This window comes from Scyliorhinus torazame, chromosome 22 (assembly GCF_047496885.1).
Source record: "Scyliorhinus torazame isolate Kashiwa2021f chromosome 22, sScyTor2.1, whole genome shotgun sequence".
Lineage (NCBI taxonomy): Eukaryota > Metazoa > Chordata > Chondrichthyes > Carcharhiniformes > Scyliorhinidae > Scyliorhinus > Scyliorhinus torazame.
Genome location: NC_092728.1, coordinates 92,981,557 through 93,003,390, shown reverse-complemented (window position 1 = coordinate 93,003,390; position 21,834 = coordinate 92,981,557). Strand labels below are relative to the sequence as shown.

Sequence of the window (21,834 nt, the reverse complement as noted above, 5' to 3'; positions counted from 1 at the left end):
AGCACCTGCAATGGAGGTTGGACGTAGGATTGCTAGCGGAGGAGGGACTGTGCGAGAGACTGCGGAAGTGCATGCAGGACTACCTGCAGGTTAATGACACAGAGGAAGTCGCAGCAGCGACCCTGTGGGAGGCGCTGAAGGCGATGGTAATGGGGGAGCTGATTTCAATTTGGGCCCACAGAGATAGAACGGACAGAGCGGAGATGGACAGACTGGTCAAGGAGATCCACCGGACAGATAGGGAATACACAGAGGCCCCGAGGGAGGATCTACTTAGAGATAAACGGAGACTGCAGGCCAAGTTGGGAGTGTTGTCCATGAGCAAAGCAGTGGAACAACTCAGGAAGGCAAAGGGTGTGGTCTATGAGCATGGGGAGAAAGCTAGTAGAATGCTTGCGCAGCAACTCAGGAGGAAGGAGGAGGCCAGAGAAATAGGCAGGGTAGTTGATGGTATGGGGAACAGAGTGGATGACCCGTCAGGACTGAACAGGGTGTTTCGGGAGTTTTACAGCAAGCTCTATACCTCGGGGCCCCCTGGGGAGCCAGAGGAGATGAAGCGTTTCTTAGACGGATCGACCTTCCCAAAAGTGGGTAGGGGGCTGGTAGACAGACTGGGGGCCCCGATCAGAGCTGAGGAAGTACTGGGGGGCTTGAAGGCCATGCAGTTGGGTAAATCCCCGGGGCCGAATGGATACCCAGTGGAGTTCTACAAAAAGTTATCGGAGATAGTGGGGCCGGTGCTGACTAGGGTATTTAACGAGGCGAGGGACACTGCCCCTGACGATGTCACAGGCTACCATTTTGCTGATATTAAAACGGGATAAAGACCCGGAAGCGTGTGGGTCATATAGACCAATCTCCCTGATCAACGTCGACGCCAAGCTCCTGGCTAAGGACTTAGCACTTAGAATTGAGGACTGTGTCCCGGAGGTGATCGGGCTAGACCAAACAGGGTTTGTGAAAGGCAGACAGCTGGTAGCCAACTTGAGAAGACTACTCAATGTGATCATGATGCCCCCGGAGGGCAGAGAGGTAGAGGCAGTGGTGGCAATGGATGCCGAGAAGGCCTTTGACCAGGTGGAGTGGGACTATTTGTGGGAGGTACTCGGACAGTTTGGGCTTGTGGAGGGTTTTGTTGACTGGGTTAGACTATCGTACCAGGCCCCAAAAGCTAGCGTGAGGACGAATAGGACAACATCAGAGTACTTTAGACTACACCGGGGAACCAGACAGGGATGCCGCCCACTCTCCCCGTTGCTGTTTGCACTGGCCATAGAGCCGCTGGCGATTGCCCTAAGAGCTGCGAGGGGGTGGAAGGGAATGATTAGGGGAGGGGTGGAACATAGGGTATCGCTGTATGCGGACGACCTGCTCCTGTGCGTATCGGACCTGCTGGCTGGGATGGACAGTACACTAGGAATATTGAGAGAATTTGGCAGGTTTTCAGGGTACAAATTGAACATGGCTAAGAGTGAGATGTTTGTAGTGCAGGCGAGGGACCAGGAGAACAGGTTGAAGGTGTTGCCATTTAGGATGGTCGGAGAAAGTTTCTGATACTTAGGGATACAGGTGGCATGAGACTGGGGCAAGCCGCATAAGCTAAATTTGACTAGAGTGGTGGAACAAATGAAAAGAGAGTTCAGGAGATGGGATGCACTCCCACTATCACTTGCGGGGAGAGTGCAGACGGTAAAGATGACAATCCTCCCAAGATTCCGGTTTATTTTTCAGTGCCTCCCGATTTTCATCCCGCGGTCCTTCTTCAAAAGGGTCAACAAGATTTGTCTGGGCGGGGAAGTCCCCGTGGGTGAAGAAAGCGATCCTTGAGAGGAACCGTAGCGAGGGGGAGGGGGCTGGCGCTGCCAAACCTCAGCAACTACTACTGGGCAGCCAACATAGCCATGGTAAGGAGTTGGGTGGTGGGTACGGGGTCTATTTGGGGGCGAGTGGAGGCGGCTTTGTGCAGGGGCACCAGTTTGGCAGCCCTGGTCACGGCCCCCTACTACTCCCGCCGGCCAGGTACTCCACCAGCCCGTTAGTGGTGGCAGCCCTGTGGATCTGGGGCCAGTGGAGGAAGCATGTAGGGGAGGTGGGAGCATCGGTCTGGTCTCCAATATGCGACAACCACCGATTCGCCCCTGGGAGTATGGACGGTGGATTCAGAGCGTGGCGGCGGGCGGAGGTGGGAAGGATGGGCGATATGTTCGGGGGGGGGGGGGGGGGGGGGGGCTTCTCGAGCATGAGGGCCTTGGAGAAGAAATTCAGACTAGTCAGAGGGAATGACTTTCAGTACTTGCAAGCGTGTGACTTCATGGGCGTCATTCTCCGACCCCCCGCCGGGTCGGAGAATGGCCGTTGGCCGCCGTGAATCCCGCCCCCGCCCCCGCCGAAGTCTCCGCTCCCGGAGATTGGGCGGGGGCGGGAATCCAGCCGCGCCGGTTGGCGGGACCCCCCGCTGGATTCTCCGGCCCGGATGGGCCGAAGTCCCGCCCAGAAACTGCCTGTCCCGCCGGCGTAAATCAAACCTGGTATTTACCGGCGGGACCAGGCGGCGTGGGCGGGCTCCGGGGTCCTGGGGGGGGGCGCGGGGCGATCTGACCCCGGGGGGTGCCCCCACGGTGGCCTGGCCCGCGATCGGGGCCCACCGATCCGCGGGCGGGCCTGTGCCGTGGGGGCACTCTTTCCCTTCCGCCTCCGCTACGGCCTCCACCATGGCGGAGGCGGAAGAGACTCTCCCCACTGCGCATGCGCGGGAAACTTTCGGCGGCCGCTGACGCTCCCGCGCATGCGCGGAGAAACTGACAGCGGCCGCTGACGCTCCCGCGCATGCGCCGCATTTCCGCGCCAGCTGGCGGGGCAACAAACGCCATTTCCGCCAGCTGGCGGGGCGGAAATCCCTCCGGCGTCGGCCTAGCCCCTCAATGTTGGGGCTAGGCCGCCAAAGATGCGGAGACTTCCGCACCTTTTTGCCGGCGCGATGCCCGTCTGATTTGCGCCAGCTTTGGCGCCAGTCGGCGGGCATCCCGCCGTTGGGGGAGAATTTCGCCCCATATGTAGACAGGTCCCATCCTTCCCAGGGATCCAGCAGAGTAGTGTCTAGGGGAGAGGTAGGAGAGGGGAAAGTCTCGGATAATTACGGTGAATTTATGAAAGGGGAGGAGTCTCAGACAGAGGAACTGAAGCTCAAGTGGCGAGGAGATAGAGGAGGGGTTATGGGCGGAAGCCTTGAGTAGGGTAAAATAGGGCAACCATTCATCAACTTCTTCGCGGGGAATTAAATGTCAGCAGGGGGGGGGGGGGGTTAGATTAGAGTAGAATAGGAGGGATAAATAGGTGGGTACTGTTTATGAGAGAGGAGTAGTCTTTTGCACTATGTTTCTGCTTTGTGTTAATATTTGCACATTACTGTACACTGTAACTGTTTACAATGCCAAAAATACCTCAATAAAATTGTTTATTTTTAAAAAAACTACAAGGATGATTCAGTGGCTGACAGCACGTGTCTCTCACTCATTATCCCTTCTTCCTTATCTGTTGCTACAATATTACGGTTGCTCTTTCCCCCTGTTCAGCACGGATTAATCCCTTGATTTGTCATTTCTTTCTTTGAAACCTACATTTGGTGACAGTTACTTCATGATTTATTATGTTTTTTTCCTTTCAGTTGCTGTGGCATCAGACACTGGGTCTTGGTCCCAAAACACAATTCATTAACAAAGTTAAAATGTTTGCTCTCTGAAAACGGCTAACATTTGAGTGGCTACATTGATAAACCTTCATTTTAAAAACATGCAGAAGAATTACTGAAGAAAACATTCTCCTCCTGGCCTTCAACTAATGTTTTAATGTTCTAAAGCAGCATCATTATAATATTTAGACGACCAACCCGCATCCCAAGTTGATTCCCAGCGGGTTGGACACTCATCACATCTCAACTGGAAGTGGTTCGGTTTGAGGCAGGTTGGGCTCCTGTTTAAGATTGATTTTGCAATTTAACCTTTGACAAGATCCCAATCTATCCATTTTTGGGAATGAAGATTCATCCCTACTTCTCCATTAATAATGCATTCACGTCAGATTTACTGTAAAGAATTACAGCAAGATGGCTAAAGTAACAATTTCAGAATAGTACATGGAGAAATGTTCAATTTTTGACATTGCACTGACTGCCAACGCAACCGTTCCCACCGCTTAGAAAATCAAAATTCATCAATATTGCATTACCAACCATCAAAGTTTTCAGATTTCCCAGAATGAAGAGACTCAGTCGAGCTCGCGTAATTGTAACATTCATTCTCTGTCGGTCTGCTAAGAATCTGGAAAAGGGTCAAATAGAATTACGAAACGTAAAAATCATAGAACATAGAACGTTACAGCGCAGTACAGGCCCTTCGGCCCTCGATGTTGCGCCGACCTGTGAAACCACTCTAAAGCCCATCTACACTATTCCCTTATCGTCCATATGTCTATCCAATGACCATTTGAATGCCCTTAGTGTTGGCGAGTCCACTACTGTTGCAGGCAGGGCATTTCACACCCTTACTACTCTCTGAGTAAAGAACCTACCTCTGACATCTGTCCTATATCTATCTCCCCTCAATTTAAAGCTATGTCCCCTCGTGCTAGACATCACCATCCGAGGAAAAAGGCTCTCACTGTCCACCCTATCCAATCCTCTGATCTTTTATGCCTCAATTAGGTCACCTCTTAACCTTCTTCTCTCTAACGAAAACAGCCTCAAGTCCCTCAGCCTTTCCTCATAAGATCTTCCCTCCATACCAGGCAACATTCTGGTAAATCTCCTCTGCACCCTTTCCAATGCTTCCACATCCTTCCTATAATGCAGCGACCGGAATTGCACGCAATACTCCAAATGCGGCCGCACCAGAGTTTTGTACAGCTGCAACATGACCTCATGGTTCCGAAACTCAATCCCTCTACCAATAAAAGCTAACACACCGTACGCCTTCTTCACAACCCTCTCAACCTGGGTGGCAACTTTCAGGGATCTATGTACATGGACACCGAGATCTCTCTGCTCATCCACACTGCCAAGAATCTTACCATTACCCCAGTACTCTGTCTTCCTGTTATTCCTTTCAAAATGAAGCACCTCACACTTTTCTGCTCCATTTGCCACCTCTCAGCCCAGCGCTGCAGCTTATCTATGTCCCTCTGTAACTTGTAACATCCTTCCGCACTGTCCACAACTCCACCGACTTTAGTGTCATCTGCAAATTTACTCACCCATCCTTCTACGCCCTTCTCCAGGTCATTTATAAAAATAACAAACAGCAGTTGCCCCAAAACAGATCCTTGTGGTACACCATTAGTAACTGGACTCCAGTCTGAACATTTCCCATCAACCACCACCCTTTGTCTTCTTCCAGCTAGCCAATTTCTGATCCAAACTGCTAAATCACCCTGAATCCCATGCCTCTGTATTTTCTGCAGTAGCCTACCGTGGGGAACCTTATCAAACGCTTTACTGAAATCCATATACACCACATCAACTGTTTTACCGTCATCCACCTGTTTGGTCACCTTCTCAAAGAACTCAATAAGGTTTGTGAGGCACGACCTACCCTTCACAAAACCGTGTTGACTATCTCTAATCAAATTATTCCTTTCCAGATGATTATACATCCTGGGCAAGATTCTCCACTCCCGTGCCGAAGTGCCCACGCCGTCGTGAATGGCGTAGAGGTTCACGACGGCGCGAAACGGCCCCTATCCCGACCGATTTAGGGCCTGATAATGGGCTAGGAGCGGGGCCGCGTCATTTACACGCGCCAGGCCTTGTCGCCACGTAAAGGCGGCGCCGCATACATGACGCGGCCGGCGCCGCATAACTGGCGTCACCCGCACATGTGTGGTTGCCGTCCTCTCCGAGTCCGCCCCGCAAGAAGATGTCAGACGGATCTTGCGGGGCTGCGGAAGAAAGGAGGTCCTCCTTCAGAGAGGACAGCCCGACGATCGGTGGGCACCGATCGCGGGCCAGACCCCATTTGAGGCCCCCGCCCCCCCCAGCGTTCCCGCGCTGTTCCCGCCGGCAGCGCCCAGTTGTGGACGGCGCCGGGGGGGAACCCGCCGTTTTGGCCTGGCCGCTCGGCCCATCCGGGCCTGAGAATAGCAGGGGTGCCGGAGAATCGCCATTTTGGGTGTCTCGGGCGATTCTCTGGCCTGTGCCGCGCGGAACTCGACGGGGCCGTTCTCGCCGCTTGGGAGAATCGCGGGAGGGCGTCGGACCGGCGTTGCGGGAAAATCCGGCAACCCAGGCGATTCTCCCAACCGGCGCAGGAGTGGAGAATCCCGCCCCTATCTCTAATAAACCTTTCCAAGATTTTTGCCCACAACAGAAGTAAGGCTCACTGCTCTATAGTTACCGGGGTTGTCTCTACTCCCCTTCTTGAACAAGGGGACAACATTTGCTATCCTCCAGTCTTCTGGCACTATTCCTGTAGACAAAGATGACTTAAAGATCAAAGCCAAAGGCTCAGCAATCTCCTCCCTAGCTTCCCAGAGAATCCTAGGATAAATCCCATCCGGCCCAGGGGACTTACCTATTTTCACACTTTCCAGAATTGCTAACACCTCTTCCTTATGAACCTCAAGCCCTACTAGTCTAGTAGCCTGAATCTCAGTATTCTCCTCGACAACATTGTCTTTTTCCTGTGTGAATACTGACGAAAAATATTCATTTAGCACCTCTCCTATCTCCTCAGACTCCAAGCACAACTTCCCACTACTGCCCATGACTGGCCCTACTCTTACTCTAGTCATTCTTTTATTCCTGACATATCTATAGAAAGCCTTAGGGTTATCCTTGATCCTACCTGCCAAAGACTTCTCATGTCCCCTCCTGGCTCTTCTTAGCTCTCTCTTTAGGTCCTTCCTAGCTAACTTGTAACTCTCGAGCTTTGTACTCTCACAGCTTCCTAGCCTTAGACACAGAAAGGTCAATAAAGAAGCATGAGGAGCTAAATTTTCAGTAACACTGTTCCTTTCAATTCAATACAAATTACACATTTATCATTTGAGCAAAGGTGTTTAAACTGGGTCTGTAGATCCTAGTGGATTCACAGGTCTTCAGATTTCTGCATGTTTGTTTAACTCATTGAGTGCCAGTAAAACATTTTCTGCACCAACAGTTTTCCTTTGGAAAGTTAACACTGCCGTTTCAAAGTTCGGCAGGCCAGTCTGGCAATTGTGTGAATTTCACTGGGAGAGTTGTTGGTTGTCTGTGCGAGTTCCCAGGAAGAAGAGCTTTGTTGACACCTGGGTTGGGCTTTTATACTTTCAATAGGCCTCACACAAAATGCGATAAAATCACAGACAGCCTTTGTGTAAAAGTGAAGCGAAACATCTGTCTTTTCTTATGCCCATACAAATGAAAAAATATATAGAGCAACAGATTGTTTAAATAACCTTGAAGTTTGCTTCTTTTCCCCATGGTGACGCACACAAGCATTACATGCATCATTCCCCCCCCCCCCCCCCCCCCACAAGTTTGTGACGGATAATATTGAAGCAAGTCCTAAAGTTTAGCAGATTTACAGGGCTGAATCTGAGACTTGATAAATAATCCTCAATATTTTCAGATCTGAAACTTCAAATCGGAATTTTAATTTCAAACGACAAAGAGTTCCCAGTTCCAGCTTTTTCAAACTCCCCTCACTATCTAGTGTCTAGTACAAGGCTTCTGTTGAAATTTAGTATTGTCATTTCCAGATATCACGTGAGAGGAGCCTCATAATTCACCCAACTGTAAAACAGCAAGAATCACTTGTTCAAATCTTATAATGATGGGCACCTTGGAGAGAGTGTGAGAGCTAGAGTGCGAGAGCATGTAACATGCAAACTTCAAGATGATTTCAAAAGGATTTGCTTCTCTTTGTACTCTCACAGCTTCCTAGCCTTAGACACAGAAAGGTCAATAAAGAACCATGAGGAGCTAAATTTTTATTAAAAACTGAAATGTTAAGGGGATCAGGGTGGGGGCCAAACAGTAACAAATCAAAGAAAATTCACTTCACCCAATAGTTCCTTGAAGATTGCTTGCTCTGACGCAGGTAACAATGATGCAATCCTTCTCAGATCCTTGAAACCCATCCACTGTGCCCACGTGCAGAGACCTGAAAGAGGAAAACCAATGCATTAATTTATTATTTATTTTCCCCTTTATGACATCAAAACACTGATCCATAAAAATGAAGGTTTACTGGACAGTAGAGATGCACATTCTGAAGATGGGAACATTGTAAATTGATTCATTTTTCAATCTAATCGAGATCTCGGGAAAATAAATACCACCCAATTTCACTTTTTGCTTTCCCCATTTATGAACAGGTGCGGACTCCCTTGCTGGGGTGCAGTTGAATGGATACCATTTACTCTCCAGTACCTTACTGCATTTATGCGAAAGCTTCAACATTTAACATTGCATATTTTTGGGGAGAGACGCACCATAGTTCGCATTGTGGCCTCATAGAACATCAAATTACTTCCAGGTGGGACCACAGGAAAGCCACCTAGATCAGAAATCCCAGCTCGTTTTGCCTTATTTAATGCAGGGATGCGGAGATTAATTGTAACGCCCCTATAATCACCCACCGTGTTCTGCACTTCTTTGCTGTCAAAGGATAAGCTCAGAGCTATGTGGGAAGTTGTGGAGATTATTTTTGAGGCAAGCCTAACCATCAATTACAAGGCTTCATTCGTTTTCACTTGACCTGCTCAAAATAAGCTTTTTGCATAGAGGAAAGTTTGGTCTAATTTCAGAGTGGTTGCTGTACACATGCTAGCATTTGATTCTTCTTTCACAAAAGTGCACATCTCCTAGTGGTGACCATGAACTAAAACACCTTTCCAGTCATTTGATGAGAAATGTAGGAGAGCATTTTAAGACCAATTGATCACATTACAGCAACCTTACACAATTCATGGATTTTGTAAAATAACCCAGGAAATTAGTGTCCCGCTGCATTATAACTGATTTCATAACTTTTAATAAATCTTAATGACTGGGATGAAAGCAGCCTAGTCCTGTCACAGGTTGGCTACCTACCAATTTAGGCAGGACCAAAATGAGTAAAGAAAACAAACACTGCAAAAATGAGAGCGTGGTAACTGTGCAAATAATGCAAAACAAAATGATGAAAACTGACTTCACTGGGGAAAGAGATTTAACTGAATTATCAAATGCTAAATTTGAGATTTGCATGCTTATTGGTGGCCTTCAACTCTTAAGAGTTTTAAAATCCCAAGATGTTAGCCAAGACAATCTGGGGCAACAATTTTGTAGAACATCACTTGCTGCAACACCCAGAATGGAAATTCTATCCATACACCAGACGCACGCCCTTGTCAGTTGCATGATGCCTTGACATGGAACCTCAGCAACAATGTGCAAAATTCAAATACAAATTACACCTCGCTTTGCTGATAACAGTTGAATTGCAAATCTGAACACCAAGCTCTTTCAGTAAGATCAAACTTCAAACAAGTTTTTGCCAAACTCTCAGACTTACAAAAAAAACAGCATAAAAGCTTTGTATATGTAATACAAGATCAGTATGCAAGGTATCTGATAGTCAACATACCTGCCTTGTTCTTGTCCAACCTGTTTAAACTCTTGCTGAATTTGACGTATGATTTTCTGTTTCTGAGCATTATAGGGGGTGATCACCCCAATATTACGAAAATTTCCCTTTTGTTTCTCTGCAATCATACTGATTAAGGCTATTACCAGTTTCACTTCCTGTGTGTTGAAATAAGAGCTGTAACAAGGAGGTGGAACAAAGGTGAGAAACACAGGACAAGGAAAAAGCATGCTTCGCGATACCTGTGAATGCAGTGGACAGTTTCCAGTATGTTTCACATTAAATTACAAGCAGTACAATAATGATTAAATAAATCCCCCCACTTATGCCATTAACAATTACCACTTTTCCAAATATACAGAGCTCAATTTTAAGATGACAATTGGCTATTAGGGACGAACACACCAAGTAAATTCTAACCATCATCAGTTCAGTGGTTGGCATCATACCCAAAAGGCAACATGCCACCTAATATGATCCTGATTAACACAGACCATAAAGCTCTTAAGTTTTATTCCAGGTCTATGCTGAATTAGCAGAAGTGGCAGGAGGTCTGCTAAATTGGCCTCAGCTTGTCTGGGCTGGGGAGGAGCAGAGGAGGCAGCTGAGAAAAGTCATCTTCTCTACAGCTGCCAAAAATGTTGTTTTGGGACTGAGCAGTAGGAAGTATTACTGTTGGCTTCTGTCCCTCATAATAAACCCACGGGATGGATAAACCGTGCTTCTATTTGGCACTTTTGCACAACCTTCACACAAGGAAATATTATTGAAAGCAAAGATATGTAAATGATAAACAGTCCTGAGAACAAAGATTACTCTGGTGAGAACTACAGTACTCTCCCATCTGCTTGACACCAGCAGCTACTCTCCTGTCCTAGCATATAACAAATATAAGATAGGAAACACAGCAAAAAAGGTAATGAGGTTTAAAACGCACTCTCTCTCCCGGTATTCATATCCATCCGTCACATCAAACAACATGTATGACTGGAAAGGCCAGCTTGGAGAACAGCGCTGCATCTCTACCTTTCTGGAAAAACACAAAGGGCGAGAGGAAGAGAAGAGGAATAACATCATATATATTAGATCAATTAGAAAAGTTGTATTTTATTTCAAAAATACTATACAAAACAGGATTGATTTTGATTACAATGCTATACTGGCATTTAAAGTTCCAACAAATATGTTATACATCTCCTACATTTCAATAGCTTAATAGCCCAGACCCAGTTTAATAAGTTCCTTCAGAGGGCAACAGCCTTTACCGCATCAGGGGCCAAAGATTACTCCCAGAGTGTGAGGCTTTAGTTCTGATTTGCTTAAAAAAATGATAGTGAACATCCCAGTGTGTTATTTACAATAGTAAAATACAAAAGTATTCTTACTGTATGACAGTTCAGTCAAGTGTCATACAAGTGTTCCTTGGGGCTTGGTGCTATTTATATAAGGTTTTGAAAAATTTAGAAGAGGAAGATAAATATGTTTTAGAGAGGACTCATCGTGAACCATCAGCATCGGGATCACGTGATGTGAGCACAGGAGCGGCTGAAGTTTTGCGAGTTCTGGCTCTACTCGTCTTTTAATCCTTTATTTTATCCTAAAGCACATCCCATAATTATCTTATTTTGGAATGTGTGGCTTGCACTATGCGCCTGGATGTTCCTGGTTGGAGTTTGGTGAAGAGTCAAGTTAAATCGGAGAGAATCCTGTTTGATTGAGACATTTGGACATGGCAGGGGTGGGGCTGAGCTTGCAGCGGCAGTTTCGCTGATGAGCCTTGGCAGTGCTGCTTGTTTTGGGATGATGGCTGCCATTGCGAATGATGGTGTTCGCCTGTGGTGCAGGTTTACGGTGCTCACTTTGATGAAAGTACCCTCGGGAGAACGGTGGAAGGGCAGGAGAGAATCCTGGCATTTGATAAGAGAAATCTCCCTGGTCTTTGGGACATCCTGCTGCATGGTGTTTCGGCCATCCTCGCCGACTCGGAGAGTAAGCTCCGGACAAGGAGTTTGTGATCCCAGTCTCTTGCGAGGAGTGGGAGGCGTGTTCCTGGCCGAGTTTAAAAATTGGCTGCTATGCTTTCGTAATCTTGATTTGAAGCCTGCGTGCATCAGGTTCGATGGAGCACATTGTATCCTGTCTTCGAGGTCCAGCTTTGGTTGGAGGTGGCAGGCCATGTCAGTCAATTTCCACCCCTCCCCACCGACCTTTCAAAGCGACATAAAATGGTGTTATTGTCCTGCAGTTCATCAATAATCATTGACTTTATTCTCTTGTGATTATGTTGTTGATTTCATGTGGTTTTCATTTCTCCTGATATTTGAGCATTAGGGCAAGGGTAGTTTGTTTTAGCAAAAACTATATTGAATCGGTAAAGTGATATGTGGCTTGTGCAATCTCGCACCTTTAAAAAAAAATGTGCTATAATCCTTGCATTCATGAGAAGGGAGTGCATTTTAGACACCCCTTGTTGCATTTATAGAGAAGATAAGTGGGCCAAAGCGGGGGTGGATGGTTGGCAGGGTTAGATACATGGATTGAGGATAACCCCCAGTTAGAGCTAATTGTTTTTTTTTGTTGCTTTGAACGTCTGAGAATCCATGCTCATCTCCTTCAAAAGCCTGGGAAGATCATGTATCCTGGAGGTTCCTTCTGATACTTGTGCAGTCGGCATTTTTAGTACTATTAGAGAAGGGGGAATTAAGGTATGATGGCACATGCCCGGGTACGGTCAGTGAATCCTTATTCGATTTGTTGAAATGTGAGTCTGTATGTTGTTTCTATGTTGTTGGAGTCCTTCTTCGGTTGGGGAGTGAGCTAGATGGGGCGGGGGGTTAGGTGCTCTGTCCCCCAATATCCTTCTTGTAATGTGTACAGTGCTGGTCTCTGTCAAAGGTTCTTGGGTTTATTTGGGCGCTCGTCCCTTAGGAAGGGATGTGGGTGAGCAGCATGGTGTTGTGTGCTCTGTTTTTGTCCAGTGGGTTACTGGCGGAGGTGCTCCCCTTATCATTCCGGGGGAGGGATCCGCGCCCCCCCCCCCCAATCGCTAGACACCCAATTATTGGGTGAATGGACAATTCTTGTTCCCTTTGGTTGTGGTTTCCTCGATCGAGATTGATGTAATTTTTCTAGTGTCAGTGAGATTTGTGCGCCGCCCAGGCTGTGGTTAGTCAGGTGCAGGGCCGGCTGGGTGGTGGGTCCTGGGGTATGCTGGATGTTCTGACTCCTTTTGTGCCACAGTATGCTGAACTAGGCCAAGTTAGGTGTTGTAGCTGGTATCCTGAGAGGCTGAGTTTTTATGTGCTATGAAAATCCTCTGTTTACTGACTCCTCCAAGTGTACAAAGGCATGGGCTGATCCGGTCCTATACTGCGGTTGATATCCTGTTGTACTCCTTATGTTTGGGACGTTCCCTTGCCTGAACAAGCAGTTTTTTTTCTCTTCACCATTTGGTGGTGGGCGTGCACTGGGAGAGTACGGTCCTCTTTTATTCGGAGATCTTTTGCTCTTGGTAGTTCTTCCTTGCTTATCCTGTCTCAATTAGTGTGTTGGGAGGCGCTGAATGTGCTGACCATAATCTGAGTCGATAGCTGTTGGACCTCTCTGTATAAACATGTGGAATGATGATCATTCTGGAATGTGCCTGAGGTTGAGATTATGTTGCGTGTATGGTGCGTACAGAGGCACCAAGTTGAGTCTAATGATTATATTGAGCCAGTTATATTGCTGTTCACCTGTTCCACTCTGTGTCCATGTATGTTGAGACTTTCTTTTGCTGAGCTGTATCATTCCTATAGTTTCGTTGCATTATTTGTTACAATGAAAAACTTCAATAAAAAATACTTTGAAAAAACTAGCATCCAGTAAATTCCAGGTTAAACACAGATAATGATTACACCACAAAATAATTATTCTAGTTGCTATTCAAAACTCTTCAGTGTGGACAATAAACCAATTTTTTTAAAAAATCCTTAAAGGGTGATGGAGCAGATGGACCTGGGTATACATGTGCCTAGATCAGTTATGGGCAACCTGGACTAGTGAGTGGGCTGTTTGAGTGGCCCTCCTTAATCTCAGTAGGCCGCAAGATTGAAATCGGGCTTGTTCACTAACCATGACCTCATGAATAAGATTAAATATGTTCACACTGAATATTTCATAAATGTGTCATAGAAATGCTTAATCATTTATATATTAATGGAACTATCAACTTCAAATGGTAAAAAAGAAATATTTACACTTTGGACGCAGAGGGAGCACATGGCTTTCAGTCAAAAAAGATCAGCATGCACCTCACTTTACTTGCCCTTGCGTTGTGTGTTATCAGTTGTGTCATGCTGCTATGAAAAAAACTACATGGACAGAAATCAGCAGGGCAGCATGCTGGTGCAGTGGTTAGCACTGCAGTCTCACGGCACCGAGGTCCCAGGTTCGATCCCAGCTCTGGGTCACTGTCCGTGTGATGTTTGCACATTCTCCCCGTGTTTGCGTGGGTTTCGCTCCCACAACACAAAGATGTTCAAGGTAGGTGGATTGGACATGCTAAGTTGCCCCTTAATTGAAAAAAATGGGTACTCTAAATTTTTTTTAAACATCAGTGGAATGTGGCAACCCTGTGCGTGGACAATGGTTAACAAAATGCCTCGTGGACCGCACTCAGAACCCAGATGAGCCGAAGATTGCCCATTGCTGGCATAGATCATTGAAGGTGAAATGACAGGTAGAGAGAGCAGTTAATAAAGGATACAGAATCCTTTACTAATAGGGCTATAGAGTACAAGAGGAAGAAGGTTAAGCTGAACTTATGCAAGACACAAGTTACACCCCAGCTGGAATAGTGTGTATAGTTTTGGCGCTATATTATAGGAAGGATGTGAATGTATTGGAGAGAGTGCAGAAGAGGTTCAACAAGATGCAAGGTCATTCCTGTTAACTTAAGTAGTAATGTACAAGAGACTTAATAACCAAGTCCTCTTACTCATCAGTCTTTAACAAACTTCCATAAATGTATTTGGAGGGGAACAGACAGATGTCAGGGTGCATCCTGTACTGGGTTAGTAGCATCATCACTGGATTCCGTCCACAAATGTTCTGCTTCACTTCATCTTGCAGGCATTTTTGTAACCGGCACATCATTGATTGGCCATAGCTGAACTCTCTTGCTTTCTGGGAAAAGGCAAAAATGTTAATTTTTTAAAGTTGCTTTCCATCTGTGAGACATCAAGAGTTTTACAAGTAAATGACACAAATGGTAGTGATCTATTTTATTTCAGCAGATGCAACCATGTTGCAATGGCATCATGCAAGACACTGCAGCAAGGACACATACTTCATGAATTTGATCCTGGTGTTTGTTGGGAAAGCAGAAACATAGGACCACGACAAAGAAGAGCAGGTGTAGGCCATCCAGCCCCTCGAGCTTCCTCTGCCATTTAATAAAACCATGGCTGATCTTTGATCTCAAACACTTTTTCCTGCTCGACCCCATATTCCCTTCGAGTTCAAAGATCTATTGTTATGAAATGTGAAAATACCTTGTTCCAGATAAAGGAGGCAGAGGACTCAATTTCCCAGCAAGCCCAAGAGTCCCGATGAAATACATTAGGATTGTTCATGCTCAGCCCAGCGTTCTAGGAACTTTGGGGACCTGGTAGAGTTCACCAGGGTCTGCACAGTGATGGTGGTGGGGAAACCCGACTAACAAGACCCACAGTGGCAGAAATAGGTAAACCCATGTGACTGGGTGTGTTGGGAGGCAGTAAAAGAGGTTACAGCCAGATGTGCTGCTGTTGGCAGACACCAGGTAGACAGGAGAAACTCTGGGGAGCTGAGAATTGTTGGAAAGAGTTAAGGCTCATAAGAAGCCGGGGGAGCCATTTATTGCTCAGTAGGACTGGGAGGCCGGAGTTTGGAGAAATCCGGAGCAATGCTAGCTCAGTGAACCTAGTGGGCTGCCAAAGAGCTGAAATTGTGCCAGTAATTAGAGGCTACAGTACAGCTTTGATAATTCCGTGGAAGGCAGTCTCAGTGAAGTGTGCAGCTCTTCAGGCAGCCCGGGTCAGAACGGCCTTTAAGGGAATTCAAAAGGGGAGACTTGGAATCCTTCATGAGGGAGACAGAACTTTCACTTGATTATGTAACCCACTGTGGGTGTCATCTGGGTGGAATCCAGAAACATCCATGGGCCCGTTTTGGTCGCATCTGCCATTTATTGCTCATTTTTGTGCGTTAGACCACAATTTGCACCATCAATATTAGTCTTGCATATATTCATGCAATGAACATCCACACTTCATCACGGTAGAGAATTGCAAAGATTCACAAACCTCGGAGTGAAGAAATTTCTCATCTCAGTCTGAAATAGCTGACCCATTGTCGCGTGACTATGACTCCTCATTCTGGACTCTCAAGAGAGACTCGTTCACCAAGTTAGCAGTGGGAACAGATTTTTAATAGTTCGATTGCACTCTCTAATAATGATGGTTCAGGGTGTGACGGTTAATTCTGCACTCAAACTAATAGCAACATTGCTTGTGTGGAAAAGATGAACAAACATCAATCATGTCTGCTGGCTTCATTTTGTTCTGTAGAGACAGGAACGTTCCCATTGTAGGAGATGATCAAAGAGGGGGAATCATTTTTCATCAGGTCAGTGGAGGAGACCAATCTTTCCTCTCAAGTGTATGGCTGTGGGGGAGCAAATAGATCGCACAGGAAATGGAGCAGCAGGAACCTGGGTGGGGGGAGGCGGCGAGGTGAATGAGGGTTGGGCAAATAAGGAACAACATTGAAATAGGAAATTTTTAAACCCAGTCATTAGATGACAGTAAACATTGCACAAACGTAGCTAAAATCCGACATGCAAGAGAAACTCATATTTCTAAAGGCATTCTTACCATGGAGATTATGGTTGGTGGAAGTTGCTCACAATCTCCAACAAGAACAAGTTTAGGACATCGGAATATCAAAGGAATGAGTATTTCAGTTTCACACGCCTGCCCGGCCTGAAATAACATGAGAAATAGTTCAGGCTCAGAATTGTACAGTGACGGCTAACTCCACGCTTTATCTTCAAGTAACAATATTTGAGAGAGATCACCAAATGGGAACAGTACGTGCTGTTTTCTGTTCTGCAAGGACAGGAATGTTCCCACAGTGGGAGGTTATTGTCCATTTACACCTCCGTGGCCAGGTCTCTATCAAATTGACATGGCAACTCTCAGCTATCAGAGGGGTAACTCATTCATTTTTGGTCAAGGGTCAAAATCAAAAACAGTGACGTACTTAGGGACAATGGTTGTTGCCAAAAGTTTCAAGCATTAAAAGGTGAACGTTCTACTTTAGTGGCTGATGTTGGAAGTGTTTTTTTTAAAAAAGGACAATTAATCATTTTGCAATTCCTCTGGGAGACATGTCGAGTCACCCTTAGTGGCACCACTTTCAGCTAATCACTTTTGAGAATTCACCTGGAAAAGTGGGCCTCACAGTGATAAGAGCTCATAAGAAGCCGGCGGAGCCATTTATTGCTCAGTACGGCTGGCAGGTTGGAATTTGGAGAAATCCGGAGCAATGCTCCGTGACAATCAGTGACCCATGTGGTCTCCTAAAGAGCTGAAATTGTGCCAGTAATTAGAGGCTACTGTACAGCTTTGATAATTCTGTGGCAGGCAGTCTTTCTGACCTTTAAAAAGCACCCCCCCCCCAAAAAAAAATAGGTTTTAAAGTTGAAGCAACCTTAGTTTTGTATTGTAATTAAATTCAATAGTTCAGCAGATTTAATGGGTGAGCAACTGCACCATTCAGCAAATCCCCAATTAAATTCCCATTTGGTGTTCTGACATAGATGAACGCATTGGCTAGTTTTGATTTTACAAACTCATTAATGGAAGGCAAATAAGCACAACTTTCTTAAGGTGAACTAGGGATAAACAATAAATGCCAGCCTGGCTAGCAACACCCATATGTTAAGAAACATTTGCTTAGTTTCCAACAAACAAGCAGCAAATACTGGCAGAATGCAGGTGGCATGGTGAGATTCCTGTAAAGGATTGCAGATAAGGCTAATCTCCTGCTAAAGGGCACAGCACAAGGTGGCAAGGAACTTAAGACTGTACAATTAGCATGCCTGCATGAGCAAATTTAAGAGTCGCCCAAGTTGAACTTTCAATTCACTTTCGCTGCCAAAATATCTTCCCTCTATTCAACTGAGAACTTACTAGACCTGCTGCGAGAATCACATCCAAAATGTTAACCTTTCTTTTCCTCTTTCAAATGCTGATCTACATACTCCACACAATTTCATTTCAGACTTGTGACCTTTCTTTTTATTCTTAGTGCTCAACTAGTTAGCCATCAGCGTGAAATTCTGGGTGGCACGTTGGCACAGTGGTTAGCACTGCTGCCTTACGGCGCCGAGGACCCAGGTTCGAACCCAGCCCTGGGTCACTGTCCGTGTGGAGTTTGCACATTCTCGCCGTGTCTGTGTGGGTCTCACCCCCACAACCCAAAGATGTGCAGGGTAGGTGGATTGGCAACATCAAATTGCCCCTTAATTGAAAAAAATAATTGGGTACTCTAAATTTATCTTTAAAAAGCAGTGTGAAATTAATTTCTACCCACCTCATCCACCACAATGCAGCTAAATGGCTCATGTCCCAGTTTTCGGAATGACATCTCCAAAAGCATAATCCCACTGGTACTCAGAGTGCAGCAGATGATGTGTGACTCCAGGATAATGTGTAGCTGTGTGTCCTGGGTTCGACCTCTAAGCTGGAAAAAGGCATTGAGGAATTCAATCTAAAATTCCCTAACTAAAATAATAGGTTCAAAAGCAAGACAGACTTTAGAGGTATGGTTGGGAAAGAGCAGGAAGATGATATTCTGGCACATAAATATTGCTACATCAAAGTTTAGTCTCCTATAACAGTCCTCCTCTACCACTGAAACTGATACCAGCTACTGGATCAGGAATAGGTTAGATGGGGGAAAGCTTTAAGATTAAAAAACCTCCCGAATAGTGCAATAATTAACATTTTGTAACTTGAGTTCTCATTTTCATTTCTACTGCCGTTTCTCAAAACAAGTCCTCCCTATCATCAGATAGCAGATGCATCCAAGCATTTTCATAGAAATCACAGAGTCCTGAAGGAGGCTACTGGGCCCACTGACTCTGCACAGCCGCTCCAAAAGGGCACCCTACCTAAACCCAATCCCCCACCCCATAACCCCACCTAATCCCTGGACACTAAAGGGCAATTTAGCATAGCCAACTCACCTAACTGCACATCTTTGGACTGTGGGAGCATCTGGAGAAAACCCATGCAGACACGGGAAGAATGTGCAAACGCTACATCATTGATTGGCCAGGTCGGAATCGAACCCCGGTCTCTGGTGCTGTGAGGCAGCAGTGCTAACCACTGTGCTGCCTTCTGGCTGTTTCATTTGTCAACTTTTAAGTTTAGGATTAGATTAAACCATCATCTAACAACTGGAATACTTCTTAACCACATTACTGATTAGCTCCTTAATGTCGTGATCCATTGTGTCAATGCATCAGCAACCTGCTACGGTACCATTACTCGAGTGATACACGTGCAGTAATTGAACATAACCAAACAGCTTATTCTCCAGTTATGTCTTAAGATTTAAAGAAAATATTTACATTTAAAATGACTTCTATATCAAAACCTTTTAAAGTGCTTCATGACATGATTCAGTGACTCTTATGTAGACAAATCAATAGCAAAAGATTCTTTAGACAATAGTAACTATTTGTTGCAAGTAATAAAAGGTATTCACTATTCAATAGATTAAAACGTTCAGCAAATGGACAAGTAGCTACTAATGTGAATTGCTGCCATTTGACAATTGTAGATGCAAGATGGTGGAAAAATAGCCAAATCTTTCAGTTCTTACCTCCTTCAGTCTGCGTCCAAGTTCCTCCCTCTCCCTCTCCAATGTTCTCCTTTCTTGAGTTACCAATTCACTCTATAGAACAGATGGCAGGATAAGAAACGTTGGTTTCCAAATGACTTCTCAAACTATCACACTAATAGATATTATTGATGTCTTTACAGTAACCATATAACTAATTTCTGAATAGAGGTTCCCCATTCTTTTGAAACACGAATGCAGACACATCGATGTTCTAGAATTACAATGCTAAATATATGTATTAAATAAATTTCCAACTATTGCTGATGATACATATACCTTCCTAAGATCATCTAATGTGATTTTGCTTCTTGCACCACAAAATGGCACATGAACTCTACAAGACATACTGTTGCTCAGATTAGGAAGCCAGACTCCACTGTGCTAGATATCAATACTTCAACTATGGCAGGATGCCCACAGACATTTAAGCTTTTGATAAAATCTTAAAAAGCAAGCAAGATGAAAGTAATGCAACAGTACGCTGAAGCCTGTTTGATCATATTGTGAATGGTAGTTTACTTTTTCCGTTTTAAATTTAGAGTACCCAATTCTTTTTTTGAACCAAGTATTATGGGGTTCACTTGGTTGCAATAATGCCCCGCATCGCAAATTACATCAGGTTCTAGAGACTTAACCACTTTAAATGACAAATTCCGAAAGTTTACCCATTAAAAAGGCAAGTCAGAAAGATAAATTCAATTAACACCAATTGGCAGTAATTAACAGTAATGGAAAAAAGCTCAACTTTAACGATTGAACAGACTTCTTACTATCCTACTCAGACCAAGTCGTGAAGTGACAATATCGAACAACAGCTCTCAGCACCTCTGCATAAACATTACTCTTCTCAAATCTCGTCTTCTCTGCCTCTCGTAAACATCTCTCTTACGCCCCGCTACCCACAACCTTTGTTTTCATTTCCCTCTCACTTTCTCGTCCTCTCGTCTCTCTCACTACCTTTCTCGGTCTCTAGCTGCCTTTCTTGCTCTTTTGTCTCTCTCGCTCTGCCTTTCTCGTCTCTTTATCTCTGCCTTTCTCACTCTCGTCTCTTTATCTCTGCCTTTCTCACTCTCATCCCTCTCTCTGCCTTTCTCGCTCTCTCATCTCGCTTTGCCTTTCTCGTGCTCCCGTCTCTCTCTTGCTCTCATTTTATTTCTTTATTCTGTGGCCTGAGAAGCACACAATCTTATTCCCACAGTACCTTAAAGTCTGTATTAATAATCAGGTGCTAATAAGTTTATAATTATAAGTTATTAACATTTGTGTTCAGACTAAATTTCCAGCCTTTCTAACATATCTATTAAAGAGTTACATTATTTAATTGTCTCATAATTAAGGCTTTCTACTTAATTAATCTGGCTGGTTTCCGATAATACTGATTTAGTTTTTATTAAAATGGCTCCCATCAATTTTAGCAGAAAATGCTCAAGCACATATTAATTCAAACTAAAATATGATGGTCACACTTAAATACGTGATTTTGAATGTACCTACAGGGTGGGAAGCAGGAAGGGGAAGCAGGATATAAGCTAGGAGAAAGATAGGACAGACTGTATAGAATTAAAGAACAATCAAGAAAGAAAAGGCAGGAACTGCGTAGGACAAGAGAGGTGCAATACGAGTATGGGGAGAAGGTGAGCCACATGTTGGCACACCAGCTGCAGAGGTAGGCCGCGTCCAGGGAAATATTGCAGATACATACTGGGGATGTGGTGTGTGAGCCGGGAAGATAAACAAGGCGTTTAGGGAGTACTACCAGAGACTTTATGAGGTGGACCCAGGGGGAGAGGAGAGACACATGGGGCAGTTTCTGGACGTGTTGGAATTTTCCCAGGTGGAGGAAGCAAAGAGACAGGCATTGAAGGAGCCCCTAGGTCTAAGGGAGGTGCTCATAGTATCAGCGGTATGAAGTCAGGGAAGGCCCCAGGGCCGGATGGGGATTCAGCACCACATCTGTTGGGGTTGTTTAATGAAGCACTGGAGAAGGGGGAGCTGCCGGAGACGATGACGCAGGCAGTAATCACGCTAATCCCGAAAAAGAGGAAGGACCCAGTGGAATGTGGGTCGTATAGGCTCATATCACTATTGAACACGGATGTGAAAGTATTGGCTAAGTTGTTGGCGTGGAGGATGGAGGATTGTGTCCCAGAGGTGGTTGCAGAAGATCAAATAGGCTTCATGAAGGGCAGGAAGTTCGTGGGGTAATGCAAGATGGCTGTTGAATGTAGTGATGAATCCGTTGGGGACTCTGGTACCGAAGGTGGTTGTGTCTATGGATGCGGAGAAGGCATTTTAT

The 21,834-nt window shown here is 45.4% G+C and overlaps 1 protein-coding gene across 5 annotated transcripts in view; it reads right to left on the bottom strand.

The window, feature by feature from the left end:
* The window catches only part of setx (senataxin), a 124,883-nt gene that overhangs the window by 3,445 nt on the left and 99,604 nt on the right, over positions 1–21,834 (bottom strand). For 3 of the 5 annotated variants that reach the window (XM_072488595.1, XM_072488592.1, XM_072488596.1), the window contains 8 exons: positions 19,518–19,589; positions 18,222–18,371; positions 16,499–16,606; positions 14,581–14,768; positions 10,540–10,632; positions 9,603–9,779; positions 8,037–8,135; positions 4,229–4,316 (listed from right to left, as the gene is read on the bottom strand). In XM_072488595.1, the coding sequence (XP_072344696.1) occupies positions 4,229–4,316; positions 8,037–8,135; positions 9,603–9,779; positions 10,540–10,632; positions 14,581–14,768; positions 16,499–16,606; positions 18,222–18,371; positions 19,518–19,589 (975 nt within the window). Of the gene's footprint in view, positions 1–4,228; positions 4,317–8,036; positions 8,136–9,602; positions 9,780–10,539; positions 10,633–14,580; positions 14,769–15,943; positions 16,336–16,498; positions 16,607–18,221; positions 18,372–19,517; positions 19,590–21,834 lie in introns of those variants that run through there. The other 2 variants (XM_072488593.1, XM_072488597.1) reach the window with 2 other exon arrangements.